General features: G+C 41.4%; 1 protein-coding gene across 1 annotated transcript in view; it reads left to right on the top strand.

Annotated features, from left to right (window-relative positions):
• The first annotated feature begins 664 nt into the window (after nucleotides 1–664).
• The window catches only part of LOC145406747 (uncharacterized), a 115499-nt gene continuing 104114 nt past the window's right edge, over nucleotides 665–12049 (top strand). Inside the window, exon 1 of the mRNA XM_080277846.1 lies at nucleotides 665–713. Within this exon, the coding sequence (XP_080133972.1) occupies nucleotides 678–713 (36 nt within the window). The 5' untranslated portion in view covers nucleotides 665–677. The remainder of the gene's footprint in view (nucleotides 714–12049) is intronic.

Here is a 12049-nt window from a genome sequence, read left to right as displayed (position 1 = left end):
CATGGTGTAACAGCTGTTTGGCGCCAGGCGGGAATTTCAAATTATGGGAGGGAAAAAAGTCAGATTTTTTTCGAATTTTTTGCAGTTTTTGGCCCATTTTGGGAATATTGGATCCCAGGAGGATTATGTCCGGTTAGTGGGGATGTTCGGATATTGGGCGTTCGGATATTAGAGGGATTACTGTATATATATATGCTTCCAGAGCAAAGTTGGATAATTATATCACTGTAGGTGGTACAACATGAGCTTAGCTCAAATCCTGCAGAACACTAATAGGTAAATACACGTACACACACACACACACACACACACACACACACACACACACATAGTATGGGTTTACGAAGCCATTGTAGTCCACAGGTAGTCAGAGTAAAATTAACCCATACGTTGCTAGCAGTCTCCCTTTGGCTGAATGAAATTGGCATTATACAAAATGTCGATAGTGGACTTGGTAAACTGTATATATTAAAAAATATTTAAGCTAATAACTTACTTCTTTAAACCAGGCACGGGTGTACTGCACTGTACAGTACAATCCTGGTATTGTTAGTTCAGGACTTTGGAAAAGCTGTATTTTTGAAATTGTTCTGTACATTATTGATTTCCAAGCACAGTCCTACTTACCCAGCTAATGCGTAGTTTTATGCTTTCATTTTTTCAGCTGGTGCTGAGCTATGATGGAGCAATGGAGTAGAGGAAGAAGGGCACAGGTAAGACCAAATCTGAATTGTGAACTGATGTGTCATGTATTTTGTAAGACACTCATTTCTGTACTTCAGTGAAACTTGTTTCTATAGTACTGTTATTGATTAAGTTTCTGAAATTCCCATAATCAGAAAATGTAATCTTTCAGTCTCCTGAAGAAAAAAAAAAAAAAAGATAGGTCCATTGTAGATCCAGTAAGCATTAGAATAATCTTTATTCAGAAATGAGAGTACAATAAAACCTTGATATAATGGACTGCAGTATACTGGAATTCACTTTTATTGGAGTTGAGGAGCCGACTGGACTAAGTTCATATATATCGGAAAAAGTCCGATAAAGCCAGAAGCAGTCCGGATTTCCTGACCACTTCAGCTGTGGTCACCGCAATAAGGTAAATAAAAGACATGTTTATCAGCATGTACAGTATTATTATATATAATAAACCATTTGATTATTGTACTGAATGTATAATACTATATACAGTACAATCCCAGTTAACCGGGCGGCTTGGGGAATTCACCTTCCCGGTTACAGATTTTTCCCGTAGTTCTGATATTCAAATCTATACAAAGGCGATCATTATCACAGCAGTAAATACAATTCAGGTACTCACCACTCACATCAGGGGGCACACCAAGAGATTCTACCTGAAAAATTGCTTTGCAAACACACACCATGGTCATAATGGACGTGCATGCAATGCCTTGCAGTACCGGTACTCCAAAATGCACAAGTCCATTCTGTTAACTACCGAATAATTTCTTGTATGTACTGTACTCATGCGGAAAACTAAAGAAATAAAATCCTGAATATTTATTGGTAAATTATCACGACACCTGTACCTCCACATCAGCTTCGTTTACGATCCCGGCCCCAACTGACCGCCACCATTCCGCCACTGTTTTGCACCATTGTTAACTACCGAAGTTTTCGTTGTATGTACTGTACTCATAAAAGTGGAAAAATAAAGAAATAAAATCTTGAACATTTATTGGTGAACTGATGTTAAGACTATACTGTAGAATTATCACACCTGTGACCCCACACAAAGCTTTGCTTACGGTCCCGGCCCCGACTGACCTCCATCATTCCACCCTTCACCAATCAGCTGTTTTGCACAAAATAAAATACATGATGTACATATGAAGTGCAAGCATATATTTTTTTCTTCCAACAAAGTAAACCTTCATTCCTATTAACATCTTTTTTTTTTTTCATCTCTGCCAGCATACATGCGTTCTAAGATGAATTTATGTGGTGCAAGTTAGAGTCGGTCCGTTAGGAAGAAAAACACCGACGTTTGCTGATTTGCTCTCTCCCGAGATGTCTGGCGTACAAATTCCATGCCTGTCTTTGAAACGATTTAACCATCCAACACTGAAATCACATTCGACTTCTGTATTCATTTTATTGTGAAACTCTCTTGCTTTTTCTTCGATAAGAGGACCAGAAATAGGTGCTCCCCTAGATCTTTCTAAGCAAAACCACTTGAACGATGAAGGGTATGCTTTTTTTCAATGGACTCACTTGTCTCGCTTTTCATGAAAAATTCATTGAGCTTGGATGCTGGGTCTTTATATAAAATCGTTGGATTTCCTACATTATATTCGGTCATCAGTGTTTTATAATGTTTGCCTTTTTCAAGTCTATTGCATATGTCCAGCTTCTGTTTCAAGGTGGGCACGACACGCTTACGTTTAGTTTGCTCTTTAGGCATTTTGGAATGTTGAAATTACCGTCCATTAGAGCAACACAACAGCAAGAGAGCTTGTTTACTGTCTGGTGGTAAGAAGCAAACTGGTGATTTGTGGAAATTGTGGAGGATGACTAAATTCAAGTAGGGGAAAGAGGGAGGAGGAGGGCTGGTTAAGAGGATTTGCTAGGGATTTACATTAGCCGGAAATGTCTTCACCTCGCTTAGTCCGACTTCACCCAGCCTCGCGTGACACGATAAAATGGCCGTTTGGCGGTCCATTCAAAATGGCGCACAGTTATAACTTACTGACGTTTTTACCAGCCCTTGAATTTTCCCGTTATTCTGAGTATTCCGTTTGTCTGGATACCAGATAGCTGGGATTGTACTGTAGTACTGCAGTGGTAGTGAAGAACCATTGGCGTGATCCGAAGTGTCTGATATATCGGAAAAAGTCCAGGTTAGCAGGGAGGGAGTCCAGATGTCACTTTTATTGGACTCCTGCTTTTTTTGGATTGGCTTGGGCCCCAATTAGCCCATTGTAGTGAGATTTCACTGTACTTTAAGTAATAAGCATAAAAATCATCATGGCATTACCCCACATACTGTAGTACCAGTGTTGTACAGTATGTTAGTTTTTACAGGGCAGAAAATAGTCAAATCACCTAAGGCGCGGCTAATTGGTTCTGGATGAAGCTTGTGCCATAGAAAACCCATGGGAAAAATGGAATTTGGTTCTGGACGTTCGCCCAAAGTCCCCCTGTTCACCCCACTTTTCCCCACTCTACACACACATACAATCGAGCAGTCAGTCAGTGCATGTATAACATGTAACGATAGGCACAAAAAACAGGAGGGTGATCAGCCTTGCATCTACTTGGGCAATACTACGCGCTGCAAATCGAGCGAAAAAAAGCTCTGCCAAGTAGACACAGATCAGCTGACCGACCAAAACATTAAAGATGGCGGAGGCTGCCTGGTCAAGCACTGATTGAAGAAGTTTATGTGATTAAGTTTGTATGCTCAAGTGTCAACAAAACTCATGTTTAACACATTAGTAATCATTCTTATATACGTGATGATGGTGATGGGAGGCATTATACTTCGTCTTAGCTCAGAGATAGGTGCTTTGTCACTAACCCGTTCATAGCGGTTTTACAAACAAACCCATAAACTAGTCACAGTGCCCAAAGAATCTTTAATGTTTTATTACTTAACACAATGAATTTGGTGAAGTTTAACCTCATAAGAGAGAAAAAAGTCCACAGTTGGAACACTTGTAGTATGGAACTGAAGTAAGGTTGTAAAATTCCCGGGAATTTTGAACTCGGAAACTTTCCAGGGGAATTTTGGGAATTTATTGGAAATGTTGGGAATATTCGGGAATTTTCGGGAACTTTCAGAAGGTTTTGAATGCCTTAAAAATTATAAAAGAAAAGAGGTGGCCCCTTTTTCCTGAGGAGAATTTAATGTCATGTGTAAAGAAAAATGTTTATTTCAATCCAAATATAACTTCCTAAGCTTTAGATAACCTTATCTCAAAATGTGTGGCGTTATTCAGTATGTAAGCTGAAAACCTTGTTTGTAAACTAAAATTTTACTCAAAACTGGTACCTTACAGTAATATGTAAGCAGAATAAGAAAGCAAAACTTATCATTAATTATCACAGGCTATGCCATGCAAGTTAAAACAATAGAGCAGATTGTCTCAATTTTTCACTACATTTATTTCTCACTTTGTTGTTCAGTAACTTCGGTTTCCTCTGAATCAGATGACACTGAATCTTCCATCACTTCACTGTCTGAATCCATTTCACTGGTGCAGATGGTTAAATTTTTCTCATCCATGTCATCTTCAAACAGTTTGAGATTAGCATGAATGGCCACCAACTTTTCCACTCGATCATTGGTAAGTCTGTTTCGCAGTTTGGTGTGTGTATTTCCATACACAGACCAGTTTCTCTCTGACATTTATGCAATAATTCAACTTACATTAATGATATGCAGACAGTGAGAAGGATGAAGAGGTGAGCAGGGACGGGGAGTGACCACCGTGACCTCCTCTCTGTATGCTGTTTCTGGCTGAAGTGGGTAGTGTAGTGAGAGGCACAGTGACTGAGTAGGACGCGTTCAGTCCCGTTCAATACACGTCCATGTACTGTACTAACTGGAGTTGAAGGCTGTATTTAATTAATATATATATTACCCTAAATTGCTTTACTTACTAATACACAGAAATTTTTTTGAAAAATGTGAATATTCCTGAAAATTCCCAAAATTCTCGGGCCCTGAAAATTCCCGGAAAGATTCCCTGGAAAGTTTCCATTTTCCCGGAAACTTTCTCACCCTTTGCAACCTAAACTGAAGTGGTTGCCATCTTCTCTGTTTACAAACAGGGGAGCGCGCTGCCAGGGGAATTAGCCTGTGCGTTTCAAACCTTGCCGCACCTGAGTCATAGGTAGTTTATGCGCGTGGTTAATTTTTTTGGGGGTCTGGTACCTTACCATGTCATAGAAAACCGTGCCATAGAAGTCAGCGTCATAGGTGACTTGACTGTATTGAGAAAACTCTGAAATATCAAAGATTTCTTACAGAAACTCAAGGGTTGTGACTTTTTTCAGAATCATTTTCTCAGGATGTGCTCAAATAACTTTTTATTTGTTTTATTTATGTTTATTGTGCATACCTTAAACTACTACTGTACAGAGTTAGAATTAGTCATGTTTTGACAAGGTGGGAATGGATGCATATCCTTTGGCAGACCCTCTGGCATCTAGACCAAAGAAGATACCCTTTTTCAGGTGGTTGAAGCAGGTTGGAACCCATTTACCATTTCTTAATGTTAAGGAACACCACGCTTTTCTGTCGTAGCAGTAAGGTTATCAACATGGTCTTGTGGAGATGAACGGATGTATACCAGTTAGAAATATGTGTAAGCCCTATACAGTACTGTATAGACCTGTCTTTAAGGAATGCCAAGTGCTTCTTCTGTTGTCACAGTTAATTCAGTATACCTGTGTTATTATAATATAGTCTTAGAAAGTAAAAATTTTTACAGTCCTAGAATGGACAACTGTGTATTGATTTACTAGGAAGAAAGGAAGAAGGAGCTTGATGGAAAAGTTACTGTATTATGAAAAGGAGGAAGTGTAATGGGAGGGGATGCAAAAAGTTGATGTATAAAGACTGATTATATATATAAACAGAGGGTTCCTCACAACTTGAAAGTACATACTAGAAGTATATCTTGATTTTTATCTTCCAGGGAAATGACCCCATGTGTTTGCATAGGACACCCAGTGTGTTATTAGAGAGTTTTGTTAGAAAGGAGACAAACTTCCTTGAAACCCATCCTGATCCAAAATAATAAAAATTTAGAAGAAATCATGCAAACATATGAAAACATGACACTTTCCTCCATTATACTGTACTGTATTTGATCTGCATTTATGTCATGATCACTCTTGTGTTGAACATATATGTTATATGAAGAAAATTATTGCCAATTTTTGTTTGTCCATGGGTGCTTATACTGTAATACAGGGATGTGCTAAGATTTTATTTCTATACAACTATGTGTTATTAATGTAATGTTACCTTACCATTAAGTTAAATATAATACAGTGTATGCTGTTGTGTGACTTTCAGTAAAGCAGGGCTCATGATAATGTGGGAAATTTTTCACATCAAGTACTTGTTATGTACAGTTACCTGATACCTGCTTCCCAAGTGTCACAACCTCCCTCATCACTGAGGTCTGTTTGTAGGACCTTATTGTGTAACACTTTTTCTGTGCTCTGTCCACAGAGCTTCTCCCATACACTTTTACGTCAGTGTAGTGGTTCATCCAGTTACTCACACACATACTTTTGTAATGTCCTGGCTGTTCCAGGCTGCCAGTATGTATTGCATCTTTTACACATCCCTACCTAATTGTCTTAATATTTCTGCACACATGGCCAATCCCTCAGTGTGACACTACACATCCATTTCATCATTCTCACTTAAGTACCTGTATGTTCTTATTTACAGACAAGCTATTCCTTTTTATATTCGTGTTTCATTACCATAAAACATTACACTTTTTATTCATAAAGTCCACCATAGAGCATTAAATGTATCGCACATGAAGCATGTAATATCTGTTATATGGAGAATCCCTTTATATAGTCATAGTAGTAGTAGTAGTAGTTGTTCCCTAGGCAATCTGGCCGAACAGCCCCGAACCCCTAAGGAAGGCCATAGGTGAGACCGGGCTTTCCCAGAGCTCTCAAGGAGTGTATGTTGTGTTGTTGGCATACGTGATTGTGTGCAATGCAATCTTCCATAATGTACTTAATAGTATGGGGTGCTGTGTTACATCCTGGACAGGCATCAGCGACGGAGTCATCCAGCCTCCTCTGGTAACTTAAGAGAGCTGGATGATGCCCACATCTCAGCCTGGCCAGGTGGACCCTGTCCTCACGAGGGAGATAGGATTCACAAGAGTGGATATCAGGAGGCCGTGGATGCAGCTGTGCAGTGTCTTTAAGTGACTGAATGGAGCAGTGAGTGATTTGAGTATGGATACGCATCTGGAAGATGGTCTGAGGTGGGTGAGGGGGGTGAGATGACAGTATTTGTGTATGATATTGTATGCTGGGTGTTGTTTTGATGTTCCTTTGTGTGGGTGGATGTGCTGCCATGTACTGTAGTGGATGTTGTGGGTTTGTGGAGGCTGCAGCAAGAAACTGGGTGCCTCTCATATCTAGGTTATCCTTGACTTTGAGGACTTTGGTTTCTTGATGTAGGTGGTCTGTGGGTGTAGTAGCTGTGCAGCCTGTGATTATTTTTAGGGCCTTGTTCTGTATGGTCTGTAGAGTGCTGTAGTGTGTTTTAATGAGGTTAGGAGCCCAGGCAGGGCTTGCATAATTCATCACTGAATGTATATATTGTTTGTATACTGTGGTGGTGGTGGTGGTGTGTCCAAATCTTGTATGGGCAAGTCACCTCAAGTCATTGAGTCTTGGTGTTATTTTCTTTTTAATGTTTGTGATATGTTGTTTAAATGACATTGATGTATTGTATATCACACCAAGGATTTTGTGTGTGTGTGTGTGTGTGTGTGTGTGTGTGTGTGTGTGTGTGTGTGTGTGTGTGTGTGGTAGGGGAATGTTGTTAATGGTGAGGTGTGGAATGTGACTGTGTTCTGCTGTCCATCTTTTAAGTAGGGTCACTGTAGATTTGGTTGGGGCTATTTTGAACTTGTTTGTGGTGAACTATTTGTGTAGTGTGTTGAGGTAAGGTTGGAAGATGTGTGCAGCTGTGTTTGTGTTTTGGTGTGTACAAGTAAGTGTTATGTCATCTGCATAGGAAGCTATGTGTATCTGTGGTGTGTGGGGTGTGGGTATGTCGTGCATGTATAGGTCAAAGAGTGTAGGGGACAAAACAGATCCTTGGGGGACGTCATTTGTGAAGTTTTTGATGTTCAGAGACTGACAGGCAAATGTTACATGTGCACATCTGCCTGCTAAGTGGTTTGCGAGCCATCTTTTTGTGTTATTATGCATGTTTGTGTTGAATATTTTGTTTGTGAAGTTGTGGCGGGGGATGGCATCAAAAGCTTTGCTGTTGTCAAGTGTGACTAGGAGTGATGTATGTGGTGGCCTAGCTGAAGTCATGTCATCAAAAACTCTCTGTGTAAGATCTGTAAGAAGGGTGTTTGTGGAGTGTAGTGGCCTAAATCCGTGTTGTGATGGGGCTAGGGGGAGTGTAAAGTGTAACTAATTGTAGTACCAGTCATTCAGTGACTTTAGAGGGGATGCAGAGGAGTGTGATGGGGCGGTATGAGGAAGGTAACATTGGGTCTTTGTTGGGTTTAGGGGTAGTGGTGATAACGCCATGCTTCCAGATGTTGGGTATTATGTATGAGTAGCTGTAGTTTGATATGTTGGTGAGTGCTTGTATTCCTTGTGGTCCAAGGTGTTTAAGGTGAATGTTGCTTATGTTGTCTTGTCCACAGGCAGATGAGTGCTTAAGGTTGCTAATGATGTGCTTTGTCTGGTTGTAAGTGAAAGGTGCATAGTCTGGGTCTGTGGCGAACTGTCTTTTATGTTGGATGATATGTCGGTCGTTGTGATGGGGGTTTACAGTAGATGGATGACATGTGAAAAGTGATTGATGAGAGAGTTTGTTTGTTGTTTTGTTTGAAGGTATGGGGTCTGTTGTTGCGATGGCAGCGTGTGATTGTGTAGTGTTGCTGTTGGAGAGTGTTATGCTGTTAAGTGTTTTGTAGAGTTTGCTGGTGTTTGTTTTGTGGTCAAGTGTTTGGAGATAATTATTCCAGTTTACTGTTTGCTGTTCTGATATTGTTTATTTGAGTGTTCAGTTCTTGTATTTGTTGTACAGTGTCTTGTGTATGGGGTGTTGGGGAGTGTCGTAGTGTGTCCCGTTGTCTGATGAGGCCTTGAATTTCTGGTGTAAAGTTAGGGTTGTGTCTCTTTCTGTTGCCTCTAGGGATGTGTCTTTTGTCTGCATTTTGTATAATTGTATTGAAAGTGTGCACTGTGGTGTTGATGTTTGTGATGGATGTACTGTTTAATGTTTCAAAATGTTGTTCTGTTTCGGTTGTGAAGGCCTCCTAGTTGGCTCCCTTGTAATTAGTGTATGTGTGTTTGTGGCCAGCTGGGGTGATTCTGGTTTTGGTAGTGATGATGATTGAGAGGTGATCAAATCCAAGGGTTTTGACCACTCTCTAGGATGTTGTGGGGGGCGAGGTTTTTGGAGCAAAAGGTGATGTCTGGGGATGATGGGAGGAAGAGGGCTTGGTGTGGGATATGGGTATTATTACGACATGGTGGAGCTAAAGGCTTATCTGATTGCCTGTAAAGTGTGCAACGAAAATTTTAAAATACCAAGTGGCGGCTAGCCACACCAAATTGTAAGCTTAAAGGGGGAAAAACAGTTATCAAGGGTAAAACATATAACAGTGACAAAAAGGGGGAATGAAATGGGCAGTTAAAAATGCTTAAATTAATGTACTTAACACTGACTTAAAGCTACAAAAACAAAATCAAACAGGTTCAAACAGGATTATCAAACTAGCTCTTGCAGAAATTATCGTAAAGTTCCAAATGCCAATATAAAGATAAAGCAGAACACAAACTAGCCCTTGGGTTGTAAAACCACTGGGGGTTGTAATTAAGACCAGGCATAAAAATAGAGACAGACTCGTTACACTAATATAACATGTGACACTTGCTAGGGCAGTAAGAGTGATTCTGAATTAACTATCTATCTATCTATTGCCAGACGCCTCAATCCCGTTTGGGGTGGCCACAAACAAATCGCCTCCGAGTCGCCCTGTCCCCCGCCATTTCACTGCCCTGCTCCCAACTCACACCCCCCTCTCTCATATACCTCTCCACCCCATCCCTCCATCTCATCCTCGGCCTCCCCCTCCCTCTTCCCCACTCCACCTCACTCACATACACTCTCTTCGTCAGTCTTTCACCCTCCATCCTCTCCACATGGCCAAACCACCTCAGTGTGTTCCTCATAACGCTTCCTATCACATCCACATCCACACCACAACGCTGAATTAACAATTCTTATGAATAATGGCAGTATCAAAATAACAACCTAATAAGTATATCATGTGTTGATACTTAATAAACATTAACTCACATGTGGCAGATATATTCTATATTACACAAATATCCCCAGAACAGTGCAATCCAACACACCAGTCTAACTCAAGCCGCCAACTAACTAGTGGTAGTCTCAGCCCGGCTTATATAGACAAACTCAAAGAAGCAAGATGTTTAACTCAGGAAAGCAAGAAGCGCAACTCAAAGAAACTAGAAGAGCAGAGCAGCAACTCAAGGTCGAAACTGTGAGCGATACAGGAACGTGGTTTGAAACAGCACTAAAACATCGACACACAGCTGGGCCAGGCTGTTTCCTACGATCTGATATTTATAAACTCAATTCACAGATCGCTAGCATGGTACTAATAAATGAATATTAAAAGTTCTGAATATTACGTATGAACATATATCGGCCACATGTAACATTATGTTGATTGGAGATCATTCAGTATGAAAAGATGATCTGTTTGGGATTGTAGTACCAGCTCTCTGTCTGTGTCAGGGTTGTTGGCATGCCAGGCTGATGCCTTGGCATTGAAATCACCACCCAGGATGATGTTGGGTGTGTTAGTGAAGTGGTGTATTTGTGGTGAGTAATCATTTGGTGCTGTAGGGGGTGACTGGAGAGGAATGTATGTATTGACGATTGTTATATGTGATTTGTTACCAGTGCGATTTTAATTGATTGTATTTCTGTTGTGGTGTCATGTGGAGGGAGAAGGGACTTTGTGTGTGCACTGATATCTGAAAAGTTGATGGATTTGTGTACCAGGGTGATGAGTCCACCGCCACTGCCATTGGCCCGGTCTTGTCGAATGGTGGTGATATTATGAAATGTTGGTGTTTTTTGTGTTCTGTTTAGTTTTGTTTCTTGTAATATGGCAGTGGGGTTTGTTTTGTTGTTTGATGAATTGTGTGAGTTCTGTTTTTTGGTGTTTATGCCATCTGTGTTTAACCCTTTAAACGCAGATCGTCGCTTTTGCGACGATTGCCAAAAAGGACATAACGGCGGATCGTCGCGTTTGCGATTCGAGTTAATTTTGAATAAACGCGGGTAAGCAGGTTCAAGCTGGTATTGTCTATCAGTACCACCACCCTTTAGCTATAATTAGCATACTTGACCTTTGTACTGCTGACCTCTGTTATTGCCAAGTATCGCTTTTTTTACACCCCCCCACCACCACGGCCCGGCCAGCCTGGCTGTGATATATGGCAGCGTGCTGACTGCTCAGAAATGTCAATCTGCGCTCTCCTCTCACAAGCAGTTTATGCAAATTGGAAACGCTTGTTCCCCAGTTGTCACACTAGCTTTTTTTCGTGCGGTTTTCCCCTGTTTAGCGTCAGTTTACTGCAGGCTTTCAAGGTGACATCATGGCGAATTCTAGCTCTTCCGAGTCAGTGCCTTCCAGCCCTCCGCAAAAGGGCTTCATGACCTCTACCCCTTCTAAACCCTTATTAGGGAGTGCAAAGGGCCTGAGTGAGTCGGCTATAGGCCGAGAACTAATGAAAGCCTCTATGGACTACGGTAGTGATGTTGGTGTGTGGTTGAGCCTTGCCGAATCAGACACTTTATCGTCTAGTGCTGAGTCTGAGGTGCAGGAAGAGCTCATTGCTGTGCCTAGTACCTCATCAGGCAAGGCTTCACAGCAGAAGGGAGTGGCGTATGGCAAGGAGGCAAAGAGGAAGCGAAGTGGTGACCCCAGTTCCCAGTCATTGTACCCCGCAGGCCGGCCATTGTTCCCACACTCAGGTCAGGCCGCCTCCATACTGCCTCGCTCCCCCAGCCCCATTATCTCTTCCTCATCATCTGCAGTGATTTCTCCAGAGTCTTCGGAGTCTCCTTCACCACCTTGGAAGGGAAGTAGGCAGTCTGGTAGTCGTAGAGGTTTCCGTAGGCCCCGTGTTCATGCTGGCATGAATAGGAAAGTGTCTAGTAGTGGTAAAATTAGTGGTAAGGTTTCTCGCACTAGGCAACTCACCACCCAGCCTACTGTGAGTGACCTTGAACCTTCTCCCACTC

This window comes from Coenobita brevimanus, chromosome 71 (genome assembly GCF_032717465.1).
Source record: "Coenobita brevimanus isolate Jiangsu-jjx chromosome 71, ASM3271746v2, whole genome shotgun sequence".
NCBI lineage: Eukaryota > Metazoa > Arthropoda > Malacostraca > Decapoda > Coenobitidae > Coenobita > Coenobita brevimanus.
Note: the sequence above shows the minus strand (reverse complement) of the source record. Positions and strands in the feature narration are given on the sequence as shown.